Source organism: Cervus elaphus, chromosome 7, assembly GCF_910594005.1.
Source record: "Cervus elaphus chromosome 7, mCerEla1.1, whole genome shotgun sequence".
Lineage (NCBI taxonomy): Eukaryota > Metazoa > Chordata > Mammalia > Artiodactyla > Cervidae > Cervus > Cervus elaphus.
Window position 1 is genome coordinate 28,865,586 of NC_057821.1, and position 17,503 is coordinate 28,883,088.

General features: G+C 49.6%; 1 protein-coding gene across 5 annotated transcripts; it reads right to left on the minus strand.

Moving 5' to 3' along the window:
- Positions 1-53: 53 nt before the first annotated feature.
- On the minus strand, positions 54-17,230 carry LOC122697331 (alpha-tubulin N-acetyltransferase 1). 5 transcript variants are annotated; one of them, XM_043908036.1, is made up of 19 exons: positions 17,084-17,230; positions 16,563-16,623; positions 16,359-16,450; positions 16,178-16,238; positions 15,686-15,799; positions 15,420-15,521; positions 9,867-9,912; positions 9,680-9,748; positions 8,061-8,132; positions 7,645-7,888; positions 4,856-4,935; positions 4,722-4,764; positions 3,923-4,026; positions 3,575-3,759; positions 1,830-2,231; positions 1,464-1,552; positions 1,085-1,285; positions 443-512; positions 54-352 (listed from the first exon to the last, which is right to left on the minus strand). In XM_043908036.1, the coding sequence occupies exons 1-19, from the start codon at positions 17,188-17,190 to the stop codon at positions 239-241; spliced, it is 2,256 nt and encodes a 751-aa protein (XP_043763971.1). In that variant the 5' UTR covers positions 17,191-17,230; the 3' UTR covers positions 54-238. The 5 variants fall into 5 exon arrangements, 4 of the variants coding, with proteins under 4 accessions (XP_043763971.1, XP_043763972.1, XP_043763973.1 ...); XM_043908037.1 differs by lacking the exons at positions 54-352; positions 443-512; positions 1,085-1,285; ... (1 more) ...; positions 1,830-2,231; positions 3,575-3,759 and having other exon boundaries at positions 4,002-4,361; XR_006342043.1 differs by lacking the exons at positions 54-352; positions 443-512; positions 1,085-1,285; ... (4 more) ...; positions 4,722-4,764; positions 4,856-4,935 and adding exons at positions 4,942-6,469; positions 6,563-7,135.
- Between the last annotated feature and the right edge of the window lie 273 nt (positions 17,231-17,503).

Here is a 17,503-nt window from a genome sequence, read left to right on the forward strand (position 1 = left end):
TAAATTCCATGGGGAACTTTTGAGGTTCAGAAAAGAGTGACATGGAAATTGGATCTCATATATTCATGTAGATTTTATTATTTACAAGTTAAATTACACAGCAGCTTTACATAGCATGAGATGGAAAGTAGAGTAGAGTGAAGAGGGGAGGTAACTGGCTCTGAGGCTCTCAGCCGCGTCCACCGCCTCTCTTTGTGCGTAGCAAAGTCATCAGTGCTGCCTCTGCCTCAGTTCCTGATCAGTCCTTGGAACACAGGTGTAAGTTGGGTTCTGGTTCCGACAGCCCCAGAGCCACCAGGGCTCCCACTAACAGCTTCTTCACAGGTGCGGGGGGTGAATGTGAAGGCATCAGCTAAAGCAAGAAAGGTTAATGTAGCTGGTGTGATGTTCTACTCTGTCACTCTGCACACCAACCGCTGCCCCCCGCAGCCCTAGCACTCACTTTGTCTAGGCGATGGCGACAAATGAGGCCGTTGGAATTCAGGTAGAAGGTGGAATAGGCATCATAGGTCCTGGTGAAGGGAGAAAGAGGCTCACTGAGAGAGAGGGTGATTAGTCCCACTAGTAGTTCTTAACCTTTGCTATGTATTAGATCACCTGAGGATCTTTTAAAAATGCTGAGTTGTTCCCTGGGCCCAATTAAATCAGGATGTCTGGCACCAATATTTTAAAAAAGATTCTTGGATAAAAGAAATCCAATAATCCACCTTGCAGCAAAGTTTAGGAACTACCGGTGTGGGCTGAGCCTAAGAATTTCTTGGGATTCTACTCTGTGACAGAAATTTACCAAGTACTTTTACCCAAGGCTGTGAGCACAACTTAAAGAGACAGGTATTTTCATCTGTTCATTAAGTATATGAGTCGCTACTATGTGCCAGGTAATGTACATGAAGAAACTGAATTCAGAAGCTTCCTAATATACTCAAAGTCCCTATTTTTGCTATATTGAAGTAGACTAAAACAAAGCCTGCCTTCAAGGAGCCTCCAGTCAAGTCAGGATGGAGGACTGTCTAAGAGACTAGACTACAGACTCCCAAAAGGGTAAGATTAGAAAGTTGTGTGTTTCTTTTCTCACTTCTCTTACCGGTAAAGCTCCTCCTTGTCACGCTTATAAAAACGAAGAAAGAGCAGGTGGATGGGCAGTCCCACAAGCCGCCAGCGGGCTTGCAAGGTCCAATTCTCAGGGTGGCGTGTCAGCTGCAGAATTTCCAGCCGAAGCTGTGCAAAATAGTTCCAGGCCAGGAAGCGGCATAGAGTCAGTGACAGAATGTACCATGTCCGGCCTCTGAGAGGAAGAGATGGGGAAGAAATCTCATTAAAGCACAATCAGAAAACCAAACTATTCTCTGACAGAGGAACTGGGGATGGTGGTGAGAAGCAACTTAGGACCTTCTCTAACAAAAGTGAAAATAGCACTGGGTCCTTTTCCTGCCCAAGGCCCTACCCGTTCAATGGATTCTCACTTGGTACGCATGTTCAGGATCTCATTGATGAATTCCACATCCGATGAGTAGAGAGTGTAGTCGTGGGAGTGAAGGAAGAGATTGGGAAGCTAGGTGGAAGAAGAAGGCATGAGACCAGGAGGAAAGAAAAGATGATCCCACTTCTCAGTTTTCTATACTGAGTGTCTCCTTATTCCTGAGTGAAAGGTTATCTCATCCCTAATTCAAACCGAGGAGTATCTTTTCCTTGGGAAATGTTTGGAACCTATTTCGATGCCTGTCTCATGGTTCCAAGAAAGAATCCAGTTGACTGACTAACTTCCTATTTTTAAGAATTACCTACATCTCTCCCCATTTTGGACAAAGGCCGCTTTTGGATGGACTTACCTCTTGTCTCAGTCTCTCATACATGACAGCCAGGTGCTCCTCCATACTCGGATCTCCTGATGGAGTGGCAGGGGAAGGGTGGGCAGTTCCAGGGGCTTGGAAAGGTATCAGAGCTCCAGGACAGGGGCAGGGAGGTCCCTCAAACAGGCTCCTGAGCCCATCCAGGCAGCCGCTATGTAACTCGGGTCCTGGTCCCTCCTCCCCCTTTCCTGGGGGGAGAACCACCCATGGTGAGGTGAGGGCTTGGACCTGAGGGAGAGGTAGTGGGGGAGCTGGGGGAAGCAGTCGGGTGGGAGGGCTTGGGGGTGGGGGAGACCAGAAAAGAGGCAAAGATGGAGAAGTAGTTGTTGTGGAGTGAGGCCAAAGGGGTGGGAATGGTAGAGCCCATGGAGAAGACTGGTCCTAAGGAGGAAGAACAAAAGAGAAAAAAGATAAGAATCCAGCTGCCTAATGCCCCTCCATCCAAACTGTGCCCATTAACACGCTTCCAATTCACCTGCTCCTTCTGACAGGAAAGATCAAATTACTAGAGGAAAAATTCATCTCCATCTCTGCTTAAAACAGGAGGATATACTTTCTTGTGACTTAAGTACAAATATCTACTACCCAAAATAGCAAATATGTTTAGATTTAAGATTCCAAACCTGTTTGGGGGCAGGTCTGTCTCTAACAGCAAGAATCACAAGTGCATACTTAAGAATAAACAAATGAATGAATACCAAACAGGGCTCGTTATATTGTGGATGAAATGATGCGGCCTCTAACACAACTCCAGGAGTGTGTGAGGCAGTTGTTGCAGAAAAAAGAACATCCAACTGGAACTCCAATTGGAGTTCCAATTCTATAATATAACGTAAGGCACTCTTAATTCCCTCAGCCTGAGTTTCCCATAAATGTCCTATAAATAAGGACGATGAAGCCACACTGAGTCACAATGAGGACTTTATGAGATAATAAATGTTAATAAAACTTTGCGACCCGTAAAGTAGTATATAAATGTAAGCTCATCACTTGGGATCCTCTAATGACACGAAAAAGCCCAGGAGACTGACTGTTAAAGGCTGGATGGACCTCATAATGCCCCTGGTTTACTGATGTTGAAACTGCGATGAGGCAGAGGTCACTCAAAGTCAGGCCTGACTTGAGCTCCTGCGTTTTCAAGGAGCACCCCGAGGGGTCTCATTATCGGGGAAGGCGGGCAGGCCGCGCGGGTACCTCTGTCCCCGACGGTGTCCCGGAGGCGCCGTCTCCGCCGGGGGCGTGGCCATCTTGCCCGCCCGGGCACAAGGGCCCGAACCGGGTCCACTCGGGCCGGCCTTCCCGCCGGGACCGCTATCCCGGTGCAAGATGCGTGGGCTGCTGAGCGCGGCCCGCAGGTCCGTCTGGTCGGATCCCTGGAGGCGCCGCGAACCTCTCCGCCCTCTGTCCTTCAAATCACCTCCAAGCACAGGTAACCGCGAAGACGCGGGAGAAATGCGGACGCACCCCACCGCGCCAGCCTCAATCCCGCCAGCCCCCCAAGATCCGGAAGACAGACGTCTCGTGCGCGACAGCAGGCTGGCAGCGCCGCCCTCCGGTCCCTGAGACCCCTCGCCCCTCCACGCGCCGCTCCGCACAGGTGGGAAGCAGCGGTGGGACGTCAGTACGCCTGCGCGAAACGGAACGCGCGCTCCGCCCCACGCGCCGGCTGAGGAGGGTCTCTCCCCGCCCCCTCCCCTCCCCTCCCGCTTCCCCTCGGCTCTCACCTGGGGACGAGCCTGATAGGCGCGGAGGCAGGGGCCGAGGCGCCGGGCCGCCCCCCGGCTGGGATGGTACATGATCTTCCGGGAATGGAGAGAGCGCCTCCTGTGTCCGGCCTCCGGCCTCCTCACAGGGGTGAGCGCGCCCCGGAGCCGGCTTCTTGAAGGGGAAAGGAGGGGGGGGTGAGGGGCTGAGGGGAGGGAAACGGAGATGTTGCGCGCTTGCGCACTGCGGCGGGTTCCAGGGAGGCGGTGAGGCGCTAGGGCTACAGTAAGTGCGCCTGCGCTCGCCGAATCGGAGGCAGCCTCAGGGCGCTTGCGCAGTAAATTAGCGGCCTAGACCACGGCTCTCACCTGTACGCTTGCGCAAAAGTGGGCGCTGATGGGTGAGGAGTGGGACTGAAATAATGACATCCGCAGTTCTCAGTAACGCTCGTGGTAAAAAATACTTTATTGCTCTGGTTAAAAATAAGATACAAATGACTTGGCACTGGTTAAAAAAAAAGCCTGTAGAATGAATAAATGAATGAATGAATACATCCACGGTGAGGGCAAGCTTTGACTAGGTCCTGTGTGAGATAGAAATAATGATTTTGAAGGTGTGAGAGGGGGCTGCGGTCACCAAGGCCTGGTGCTGCGACGTTCATGCAAGTTTCGAATGAACCTGGCGTTGAACATGTCCCCACCCATTGTCCAAGACTGGGCTGGTGGAACCTGGGCCTGTGAAGTAACTGTGTGCATGGGTTCCTCCCCAGACCCATGCTGTGACAAGACCTGCTCCTCAATGGCACACCTAGTAGGTGGGAGGGAGATGGACAGTGGGTTACACGGGTACTAAAGTGAGGATTAAGATCACAGCTTCTTCAAGGTCTGTCAGGCTCTTGTGGAGAGGACAAATGATGGGGTATGAGGCTGGAACCATTGGTGCTATGTCCAAACCTGAAACCCCCCAGAGTGGACTGGTGCCAAAGGGAAGCACCAGAGTTGAACCTATGGGGAAAGAGGCTTGTAGGATGTTAGGTGGGAGGCTCTGTCAGAGGAGCTGGTGTCCAGTTCAGAGAGTGAGATTTAGGAGGAGGTAGTAGCTGAGAGTGATGTTAGAAAAGGGGTCAGAGGTTTTCAGAGGCTGGCAGGGGAGGGGCTCAGACCTCACCTATTCTCTGTTTCCTGTTCCCCCTGCTTCAGTTCTTGGTTGCCTGTGGAAATACCAGGCATGTATATGGGAAGGCTGGAGTAGGTAGTGAATATGGCCTACTTGATTTGAGGGTAAGGAGATGAGTAACTTACCTGTACTGGGACATGAGGAATTCAACCGCCCATGGCGGCTGTAGCTGCAGCTTTGGGCTACCAGCCCTGGGGGAGTCCCACTGTAGAAGAAATGTGAAATGATGGGGAAGAGGCTACAGGATGAAAGATGAGTGGGTAAGGAGGAATCAGGGGAGAAGAATAAAAGAACACAGGAACAGAGAGGGGGTAGTTATCATTCCTATGGGGTTTAATACAAGTTGTGCCCCAGAAAAGGGAAGGGAGATCATTTTACACCCCAAGGTTTTCTGCAGCAGTCCTGATTTGCTGCTTTATTATTTCTAGTTGAGACAATGTGTTAAGCGTAAGGTTAAATGTGATCGAAATCATGTTATAAAAAGATTCAGGGGAATTCCCTGGTGGTCTAGTGGTTAGGACTCTGTGCTTCCCCTGCGGGGGGCACAGGTTCCATTCCTGGTTGGGACATTAAGATCCCACAAGCTACGCAGTGCAGCCAAAAACAAAAAATGGATTCACAGAAAGGCAAAAAAAAATTTGCTGAACCAGGTGCTCTCATGTTTTGAGTTGGAAAGACACGGTTACCTTAATTATAGGATACTTTAGCCAGAGGGGAAGAGGGAGTGGCAAGGCTGAATTTAGGAAAAGGACTGTCTTGAGAAAGAGATCTAAGGGTTTAGAGAAGAATAATCCAAGAAACAATTAGGGGATTGTTATTAGAAGGCAATTAATTGGCTCCTAGAGATGTTAGTAAATCTTAACATCTCAGCAAGGGCTGGCCTGGGGTAAATGGTAGGAGTTACTAGAGAGAGAGCTAGAGGTTTCTGGAGAGAATGGAGGAATAGATACAGAAGCCTACATGGAGGGATCCAGTGACTACATTAGAGGAGACAGAATCTGCAGGAGAAAATCCAGCAGTGAAGATGGGGACAGGCAGACACCAGATCCTGCGAGGGGCGCTCTAAGCCTCCTTGCTGGAAGATCTGCAGATCTCAGAGGTGAGGAAGAGGGCCAGAGGTCCTGAGAGCCCAGGAAAATACAGGGTGACGCACAAACGAGGCTGAGACCTTAAGGTTTGTTTGGGTTTTGTTTTTTTTTTTCATTGAAAATGTCCATTTAAAAAACACGAAAGAGTTCACGCTTTATTCAGACAACAATGAGAAGGAGAAGAAAAAGGAGGAGTGAGTCAGAAAAAGAGGGAGATCCTGCTCCCAAGGATTTGGGGGAACACAGTAGGGGTACCTGAACTAGCACACATCCAGAGGGTAAGGAGGGAAAGGATGTTCTTTAGCCTGGGTATGGAGCAGGGGAGGATTCTTGCTATGGAGGAAAGAAGAGAGGGGAGGCCAGAGGAAGAGTTCCCCCATCATCATCAAGACAATCTCACAAGACAGGAATCTATCAGCATATCTAGCTACTGGGGAGGGATGGATGTGAGAGGGTATTCCAGGAGCTAATAGAGCCTTGAGACTCAGGCTTAGCTTCTGAAACTTGGCTAAGAGTGATCCTAGGGTGTTTGCTGGGATCTACTGCCAAGAAACAGACTCCTTCAGAGATCCTGGACCTGGCGGAGGTGGTAGTGTCTATAGAAGCGTGGTGAGTCTAGAGTCCCACAGCAGACGTCAGCTCGGGGGTCCCCTGACAGATTAACACATACACAAAACATGTGGAGATTAAGAGTTTGGCAATGTTGAGTGGATCCCGTGGGGAGCTGGTAAGTCCCTCTCCTACCTGACTGGACTGCTATGAAGCAGAGTTCGTTCAGTGGCTGGCGTCAGCAGGCTGATAGAGTAGCTGCAGCCGGTAGCACACAGCAGTATTAGAGCTACCAGCAGACAGTGCAGAGGGACTATAGGAGTTATTCCATGGATAAGACTCTCTTAAAAAGGTTTCCCTGGCAGAGGAGGCCTTTGGACCTTCCATGATGTTCTAGAATCTGACAGCAAGCAAGAGTGTGCTTCTCTGGATAATTAGTATGAGCTGCCCAACCAAGAGGCCTGGCAGCAAATCAGGCTGTCTGTGGGAGTGTTCAGAGCCCAAGTTAGGAGAGAAGGGCTGCTTTCTGTGGTAAGAAAAGCTATGAAGTGTTAGGCCACCTGGGACCCTGACCACCCAGTTGTCCAAGAAAGGGGTAAAGGGAATCCTACGGGTTCTTGTCAAGTTCCCCTAGATGCTGGGGGATGCAATGGGAGATTGGGTCTGGGGTTCTCAGGGAGAAGGGTCTCCACCCGCGCCAGGTCTCCCAGGGAGGGGAGGGGGTTAGCAGTCTGTCAGTATCGACTCTCATCAGAGCGGGGAAGGGAACTGGGGAAGGATGTTATGGACAGGAGAAGGGGAGAGGGAAAATGGAGGGGAGAGAAAAACAGAAAGAGAAGTCAGAGGTGAAGAGAAAGCTGGGGAGAGAAATAAAGGAGAGGCCCAGTCCCTGCCTGCCGGGGTGGGCTCCCGCCACACAAGGCACTAAGCCAGGGCCGGTGGCTCCCCAGGCTGTGTCAGAGATCCTGCCACCTCCCAGCAAGTGTTAAACCACAATTTCCCAACCCGCCCCCTGCCACCAGTGGGTCTGCGTTCTTCCTAACCTTCCTCTAGGCATTAGCGTCCCTAGGCTCCCCCTAAGTCCTATTCTGCTCCTTCACTGTAATTTATTTCCAGACCGCTTCCACACATATCTTCCAGTATATTCTCAAAATGTCTCAGGAGTCTCCAATCCTCCTGTCCCGTTGCTTCATGTCTCTAATTTACACTGCCCTCTGCCATTCCTAACTGCCCTGTCTGAGAGTTCTGAGGTTCCCTAACCCTCCAGCTCCTGTTACCTGGTGCGGCGCCGCTGGGCAGGGCTGCCCCCAGGGTCGGTAGCAAGCAGAAGGCGGGCGGTGGGGTGTGGGGGGCAGAGGCGCAGGGAACGCAGCAGCTCCTGCTCCGGCACAAAGGGGCGGAGGGGGCCCCGTTCTGGTGAGTTTCCCAGGCTGCTGGAGCGAGGGGGTGGGTGGGCTGGAGGAGTCGCACGGCGAGGGGCCCTGTTCAGGGGCCACGGAGGCTCCACGGCTACCTTCAGAACTGGGGGGAAGGAGAAAACAGAGCAAGACGGAGAAAGAAGGAAAAGGACAGGGAAGGGAGTCGTGAGAGCAAAGACCAGGGAAGGAAAAAGAGAAGTCAGAGCCTAAAGAGAGAACAAATCCTTCCCCTGGGTTGAGGCCCCCGAGGCCCAGCCCCCCAAGCCCAGTCTTACACTCTCGGTCACTAGAGGAGTATGGCTTTATCTCTCCCTCTGCTCGCTTGGGTGGCAGCTTCCTTGCTGGAGCTGGGAGTGGAGAGGACACAGGTGAGGTCAGTGAGGTGCACACTGTGGCCCTCCTCCCGGCCACTACCCCCGCGACCCCAAACCTCTGGTCCCCGACACCACATTTCCTCCTGGGCAAGGAGACGTCAGCTCCGCCGCGGAAGCAGCTCTGGGGCAGTGCCATCACACCAGAAGGGAATTCGGGGGGAAGACTGGAGCATTTTGAGGAGAGCCAGAAGGAGGAGGCCGAATGCAGAGTTGGGGGAAAGATCCGGGGGAGACTCTGGGGCCTGGGAGGTACAGGAGAAGGGCGGCCAAGGGAGGCGAGCTCTTACTGTCAGTGGGCGCTGTCAGGCCCCCCTGGGATTCGGGGGCAGAGGAATGGTCCCAGCCGGGCCATCGAGGACCCCAGGTCCCTCTAAATGAGATGGACAAAGCCCTTGGTTAATCAGGAATTGCTGTGGAGAGGTTAGGGGAGGTTGGGGTGGGGCAGAACCTCTCCTTCCAGGGCAAAGATAGGAAGAGACTTACATTTTATTGGGGGAGGGGGGGAAGGATGAGGAAAAAAACACAGACATCTGGAAAGAAGCTACCAGAGAAAGTAAATGGGAGGCTAACAGACTGTCCAAGCTCAGCCTCCCACCTCCTCTCTTCTCTACTTGCCCCTCCCTTTCCCTCTCAAGAGGTTCTTTCTCCATCATGTGTGGCAGAGGAGACTGCCCAGTGGATCCAGTTAAGCTTTAGGGTCCCCTCCCCTGTAGACCTGGCCTTCACTGTCCGTGTTGGCTCTCTCCCTCTCACAGCCTTTGCTCAGTAGGAGCTAGACGGAGGGGAGGTCTTGGAAATCAAAGCCAGTCACAGATATGAACTGCCCCTTCATGCCTGATACCGGCAGATGCTAGTCACTGGTGACACTCTGCTTCCCGGCCACAGAGGAGGTGAGAACTAGCCACAGAGCAGCTCCTTCAGAAAGAGGGCCCTTCTGTGCAGGTGTGCACTGCACAGCCAGCAGAAGGCCGCACCCCTCCGCCTTGAGAAGGAAGAAAGGGTAGGACTCAGCCTGGCAGGGAGCATGTGTGCGGATGGGGATGGAATGAGGAACCTGGGCCACATTTCAGTACCTCCTAGGCTAGGTTTCTCCATATTTGGTTGGAAGTGTTACAAATTCTGAGTGTTATCTTCAAAAACGAGTATTTAAGCTTTGGACCATTCATGTCACTATTCTATGACTGGAAGCGGAAGGGGAAACTGCACTTGCCTGTCGCTCACTGGCTGACAGAGCCTGAGGGGTTTAGGGAGGAACATGACTCTGGCCTATTCTGATGGGCCTGCAGCAGCAAGAGGCTCCATCAATGTCTATGGTCTAACAGGCTCCCAGTGAGCTTGCTTAGTTAAAAGTCTTGCCAGGTATAAAATACACTGAGTTCCCATGGGTAATGTCTGCTGGAGACTTGGGTTGCTTTAGGATTCTCTCAAATTGCCCACAGATCAGACACTGAGCTCCTGGTGGCCTCCAGAGTGACTAGCCATCAGAGCACTAGAGATCCACCCATCCAATGCAGCTTTACCAGCGGGCATAGGATCGAGCGCAGCAGCACGCGAGTGTCGAGTTGCCCTCAGAGAGGTAGCAGGGGGCCCTGTGAGGAAGGAAGCGGCGGTGCCCCTCAGTGAGGGGGCCGGGGGGACCAAGAATTCACCTCTCTCCTTCCCCTCACCCCAACTGCTTGACCAACACACATAGGTGAGAAAACTTACGATGCTGATGGGCAAAGAAGCCTTCGAAGATCACAAAGTTGTTCACCTGTAAGACGAAACGAGAGAAATAACAGTTGTCCGTTCAGCTACTCAGCACATACTTGGGTATAGAACCCTGGGCTAGAAAAACCACAGCAGGAACAAAAGCCAGCCTTCCTGTCCTTGTTGACAGACTCAGTCAGAATTTCAGGACCTGACAAGCTGATCCTAAAGCTGGACTGCAGAGGACCTCAAACAGCCAAAATAATCTTCAGGATTAACAAAGGAATTCGGGGAGGATTCACACTTCCTAAGTTCAAAGCTTACTGCAAAGCTATGGTAATCAACACAGTGGTAGAAACACAAAATAGACAAACAGACCCTTGGAATGAACAGAATCCAGAAACAGTCAACTGATTGTCAATACAAGTGAAAGACCTTTCAAAACTAGAGACTCTTCAACATCTGGTGTTTGGACAACTGAATATCTACATGCAAGATACTGAATTTGGATAAAAAAAAACTAAAAATGGATTAAAGGGGGTTCCCTGGTGGTCCAGTGGTTAAGGCACTGCACTTCCACTTCAGGGGCCATGGGTTCAATCCTTGGTTAGGGAAGTTCTGTGTGCCATGGAGTGTGGCCAAAGAAAAATAAAAAAGAAAACAAAAGAAGAAAAAAATGGATCAAAGACCTAAATGTAAGAGCTAATACTATGAAACTCTTAGAAGGAAACATTAGGGAAAATCTTGATAACTTCGGACATGGTTTAAGAAATAAATGGTATATTTCTTAAATGGGACATTGATTTCCTATCAAGCAAATGAAATCCCATAAACCGGAGGATATATCTGCAAATCATACATCTAATAAGGGTGTTGTGTCTAGAACATAAGGAACTCTTCCAGCCCACGAACAAACAGGCAACAAACACAATTTAAAAAGGGGTTATAATATGACCCAGCAATCCCGCTGCTGGGCATACACACTGAGGAAACCAGAATTGAAAGAGACACGTGTACCCAATGTTCATCGCAGCACTGTTTACAATAGCCAGGACATGGAAGCAACCTAGATGTCCATCAGCAGACAAATGGATAAGAAAGCTATGGTACATAGACACAATGGAATATTACTCAGCCATTAAAAAGAATACATTTGAATCAGTTCCAGTGAGGTGGATGAAACTGGAGACTATTATACAGAGTGAAGTAAGTCAGAAAGAAAAACACCAATACAGTATACTAACGCATATATATGGAACTTAGAAAGATGGTAACAATAACCCTGTATGTGAGAGAGCAATAGAGACACAGATGTATTGAACAGTCTTTTGGACTCTGTGGGAGAGGGCGAGAGTGAGATGATATGGGAGAATGGCATTGAAACATGTAAATTATCATATGTGAAACGAATCACCAGTCCAGGTTCGATGCATGATACAGGATGCTCGGGGCTGGTGCCCTGGGATGACCCAGAGGGATGGGATGGGGAGGGAGGTGGGAGGGGGGTTCAGGATGGGGAACACATGTACACCCATGGCGGATTCAAGTCAATGTATGGCAAAACCAATACAATGTTGTAAAGTAAAATAAATAAATAAAATTTTAAAAATGTAAAAAAAGGGGGGGGGCATAGGGCTTGAACATTTCTCAAAGAAGACATGCAAGTGGCCAATAAGCACTTGAAAAGATGCTCAACACCATTAGTCAAAAGGGAAATGCAAATCAAAACCACAAAGAGAAACAACTTCACAACCATTATTATGGCTATTATAAAAAGAAAAATAATAAATTTTGGTGAGGCTGTCAAGGCACTAGAGCTAACATGCATTGCTGATGGAGATGTAAAATGCTGCATTCACTGTGGAAAAAGTTTCTCAGCTCCTCAAAAAGTTAAACACCAGATTACCACATGATCCAGGAATTCTACGCTTATATACTCTTAGGTATATACCCAAAAAAACTAGAAATATACATGCTTGGAGACATGGCTGGCCCAAAGCTAAATAGCTACACAGGGGAGAACTGGGACTCAAACCCCAGACTCCTGATTCTAGCTGAGGCATGTCGGTCAGGAATACAATGTAGTCATCAGGGTGGGCTATGGGTTCAAATTCAAGCTCCAACATTAGCTGTGCACACTTGGTCAAGTCCCTAATCTACAGAAACCCAAAATGGGGTCAATAAGAACTACCTCAAAGAAATGTACAAGGATCAACAGAGAGAATCCAATGTAGATACGAGAACTCATGAAACATTAATTGTTGTTACTGTATATCTATATATATGTATCTATCTATCTACCTATCTATATCTATACACTCTATTGGAGAAGGAAATGGCAACCCACTCCAATATTCTTGCCTAGAGAATCCTGTGGACAGAGGAGCCTGGTGGGCTGCTGTCCATAGGGTCACACAGAGTTGGACACGACTGAAGCGACTTAGCATGCATGCATGCGTTGGAGAAGGAAATGGCAACCCACTCCGGTATTCTTGCCTGGAGAATCCCAGGGACAGAGGAGCCTGGTGGGCTGCCGCCTATGGGGTTGCACGGAGTTGGACACGACTGAAGTGACTTAGCATGCATACACTACACTGCCCTGCTCTTACATGCTACCTGGGTAATTCATTTGATGCCAGATACTGATACTACGTTCCTTCTGTTGCTCTCTGCTGCCTCTTAATGGAGAAATGATGTCCTGCACATTCTAAGCAGACCCTATCTCCTGCCTTGACTCTTCTGTAATGTCTACCGTGATATTCTTCTCCTCCAACAAGCATATGCTCAGCACTCCAGCCAAACAAAAAACTGCTTGCAGTGCCCTGAAAAGTATATTAATATCTCTCTGACTTTGCTCATGTTTCTTCCTGCATGAAAAGCACTTTAGCCTGTCCACTTCCGTTCTCCTGACAAACACTTTTCAAGATTAAGTCAAGTCTTCCTTTACCCAAGTAAGCACTCACTTTATGCTTCCTCTGTAAGCACATCAATGAATCACATTACAATGGATTAACTGTCTCTGCTCCTATCCAAGACTTGCTTGTCAACCCAATCCCAAGCCCACTCAGCAACACTGCTTCAGCAGTTCTCTTGACTTCCTCAGTTCTTCCCACTTTCTCTGACATCATCAAATTTTCTGAGTCATTTTTATGCTGTTTGTTCTTATGCAGCTAAGAAGAATCAACTCTTTTGATCCATGGCCCTCTCGAGCTCTTGCTCTATTTCTGTTCACCTTAAACCAGGATTTAAAAGATTCACCTATTCTTGCTGTCTCCAGCTCTGAGCTGCTTAATCTCTTAAACCAGGGGTCCTCAGCCCCTGGGCCACACAGCAGGTCTGTGGCCTGCTAGGAACCCAGCCACATATCAGGTGAGCAGTGGCGGGCGGGCCAAAGCTTCATCTGTATTTATACTGCTCTTCATTGCTCCCATTACTCCCAGAGCTCCGCCTCCTGTGAGATCAACGGCAGCATAATCAATGAAATGTATATGAAAAATCCTGAAACCACTTCCCCCTCCCCCCACCTCCACTGGGTCCATGGAAAAATTATCTTCCACAAAGCCAGTCCCTGGTGCCAAAAAGGTTGAGGACTGCTGTGACCTAAACTCACTCCATCCAGGCTTCCACCCACCACTGCGCTGAAACTGCTTGTCAGGATCACCAGTGGGCTCAGGCAGCTAAATCCAATGGCCACTTCTCAGACCTCTTCTTACCTCACGGATCAGCAGCATCTGACTCAGTAAGTCATTCCTTCCTTCTGCACACACTTTCTTCACTGGCCTTCCAGGTCACTTCTAATTTTGCATCTACTTCACTAGTCACTCCTTGGCTGCATTTGCTGCTACTTCTCCTCCCAGACTTTCCAAGAGTGCCTGAAGGCTCAAGTCCTTGGACCACTTCTTCATCGATAACTCACTCCATGGTGATTCTCATCCTGTCTTGCTGCTTTCAAGTATCCTACAGGTGCTGAAAACTCTCCACCCCAAACCTCTTCTCCCAACGCTATGGAAGCAACCAACTGTCTACTCAACCTGAACTCACCACAGACATCTCCAGTTAACATATTCAAGGTGGACTCCTACTATTTCCCCCCTCCAAAGTTGCTCTACCTTCCATCTCAGTTGACGCAATTTCATCCTTCCAAGTGCTCAGGCCAACAACTTTGGGATCACCCTTAACTCTCTCTCTTTTTTCTCCACAATCAATCAAGAAACCTTATTTGCTTTAACTTCAGAATCCCTAAAATCTGACCACTCCTTCCCACTGCCACCGTCTTGGTCTGAGCCACCACCATTTATCATCAGGATTGTTGCTGCTTAACCTGCTTGCGCTCTCACTCCTCTGCTGCGTATTCTTAATAAGCAAAGTGCTCTGGTTTAAAGTACGTCACATTAGGGACTTCCCTGGACTCCAGTAGCTAAGATTCCACATTCCCAACGCAGGGGGCCTGGGTTCAATTCCTGGTAGGGGAGCTAGATCCCACGTGCCACAAATAAAAGACCCCGAATGCCACAACTAAAGACCCCACAACCTTGATGGAGACCCGGCACAGCCAAATGAATATTAAAGTAAGTCCTATCATATTCCCCCTCTGCTCAAATCCCTATGATGGCTCTCCTTTTTTCACTAAGAGTAAAAGCCAAAGTTTTTGCAATAGCCTGCAGGGCCCTAAGTATCTTTCCTTCCCTGTTACTGCTCTTATCTCCTCTACCACACCCCCCTCTCACTCACACTGCTTTAGCCACACCAGCCAAACTTCCAGGCCCACTCCACCTCATGGCCTTCACACTAGCCATTTCCTCTGTGTGGGATGCTCCCCCTCCAGGTATTAATGGCTCATAGTCTCACCTCTTTAAGTTACTGCTCAAGTGACACTTTCTCAGTGAGGCCTTTTCTGCTTATCCCATTTAAACTTGCAATCCCACATACTCCCATCCTCACTAGGGCATTCCCAAACCTTCTTACTTGTTCTTGTTTTCCTAGAGTGCTTATCGACCAGAGTATCTACTTGTTTATTATGTTTGTCTCCCCAAATAGAATATAAGTTCTGTAAGAACAGAGACTTTTTTTTGTTTTATTAAACCAAGTATTCCTAAAGCCCAGAATAATGCTGGGTGCTCAATAAATATATCCTGAATGGACAGACAGTATTAGCAACATTATATTGCATCTACTTACAAACAAACCACCTTCCCCCCAAATAAACCAAATCTCTCTGTGGATAGGGAACATATATTGTTCCAAGCCCTTACTAAATCTTGATTGACTAAGTAATGGCCTAGGTGAAAATGAAGAGATGAAAAGAAACTGACTTATGTTTGGGGTATAAACATGCTTTTAAGTGTACACAACAGTCCAGGATGAAGAATAAAAATAGATGAGATGATAATGAAACAGTTCCAGGATGAGAGATGGTATCCCCCGATCCCACCCCTGAGCTTAGCTGTATAAAAGAATTCCTATCCAATGGGGACTAGGGACTGCTTGGAAGGTGCCTCTTCTTTGCCCCCCAAAGACTAGGTAAATTCAGTGGGAACACTCAGTGGGTATCTATTCTCTGAAACTTCTAACCTGTGGGACGGTGGTCTCCAGGTTGTAGTGTTTATTCAGGAACTTCAGCAGCTTCTGGGAGGGTCTGTCAATGGCCAGTTGGTGTGGTTCAACTCGCTCCTTCTGCAGGGAACAAGAGACTCAGGGTAGGAGGACGTGTGGGGAAAGCAGGCCAACAGGAATCCTGGGAAGGATATGGGAACATGGTGGGGGTGGGAGGATGGGAGGCAGGGCCTTTGGGAGGACTGAAGGCCTCTGGGAAGAGCTGGTGAAGAGATAAGCAATACCTGCAACATATGCTGGAAGAGTTCTCGTCCGTGGCCGTGGCGCTGAAGTGACTCATGGATGTAAAAGTCCAAGATGCAAAGTGGTTCTACCTCATTGTGAGCCTCACGATCATCCTAGGAGGTAAAAGAACAACAAAAACTTTCCAGGGACTTCCCTGGCGGTCCAGTGGTTAAGAATCCGATTTCTAATGCAGGGGACTTGGGTTCCATTCCCAGTTAGGGAACTAGGATCCCACATGCTGCAGGGCAACTAAGCCCATGCAACACAACTTTGTTCCAGAGCAATAAGAGAAGCCCATGCCCCACAACTAGGAGAAGCCCCTGCATTGCAACAAAGAGCATGCACCGCAATGAAGATCCAGAGCAGCCAATAATAATTTTTAACTTAAAAAGATCTTCTAGGACTCAAACATTACTGCCACCTTCCAACCTCCAGCACTTCTGTTCTCAGGAGCCAAGGCATATGAATTTTCAGTTTCCAATGACACTCACCAGTACAAAGAGTTTCTTATATCCAACTTTAAGAAAGCCAACAATGGCTCCTTTTCCAGCCCTGTAGGATGGAGAAAATAACAATAGTGAGCACCTATTTGGAAGAGGTAAAGTCAAAACAGGGAAACGGGCTGGGGGAGGAAGGAATTAAGCACAGGATGGAAGAGCACTTGGCACTCACGGTCGAGCTGAAGTATCTTTGAGTATATACATAACGTGGCGATTACTCTGCATCCTGGATGCACTGGTTATGGGAGCAGGAAGATGCTGGGCCTGCCAGGAATTTTAAGACAGACTTTCTACAGGTCCCTTCCAAAGGACCCCTGCCTCCCTTACCAGCTGTCCCCAGAGGCCTCCCTTTTACCGCATGGAGACTCCCCAGTACCTTAGCAGAGGCCTTGCCCAGCTCATCTACAATGGTCATAATTTGCTGCTGCAGATCAACACTACAGAAAGAGAGGAGATGAAGAGTCAGACAGTCACTGAGTTAAAGGGTCCTGGGCAATCACTCCCTGGGAACCTGGGCCATAACCCCAGGTCAGTACTTCACGCCCTCCCTTGGAGTCTTCCAATCCGATTTCCCACCCTACTCTGAAACCCAAACTTTTGCCACACCTCCTTTCAGGGTGGTACACTCCCTTCTCCCTTAAAGTTACTGTGGGGAAGCAGGAAGGGCAGGTCAACCATATCCTTCGGCTGGGACCATACACTGGGCCAAGCGGTGAAAGGTGACAGATTCAAGCCCCGACCAACCCCACAAGGTCTAGGGTCAAAGGTCACCAAAAAGGCGAGCCAGGACATCAAAAGGAGGGGTCACTAGTCAACGCGAGAAGGGGGCGTGGTGCCTGGACCAGGTTCCGAGAGGAACCGGGAGAGAAGGGCCGTGGGGAAGATTTGAGATGTCACCGGGCCGGCGTTGTGGTTCCGGGTCGGCGGGCCGGGGGCCTTAGGTGCTGGTCCAGCACCGTGATCCGCTCCGGGAGCAGCGCGTCCACATCGAACGGGAACTCCATGGCCCATTGTGCGCGATCGGACCCGCCCCACGCGACGTCACTTCCGGCCCTCCCACCGCAATCTGTACTTCCCCTGCCGCGCCTGCAGGTCCCCAGGGGACCGCCCCTCCCCGCTCTCCCCTCCTCCACCACCCGCCTGTAATCGCGGCAGCTGGCCCCGGAGACCCCAATCTTCTTGCCAGACCAGTTGTCGCTTAGCAACAGCACTCACCCCATCCTCGCCGCCCACTGCAGCGGGCGCCATAGCAACGCATTTTTGGGGCTTAGTGTCTCATGCTCCAAACCTTTCAGCCCCTCAGTGAACAGCTGGGTA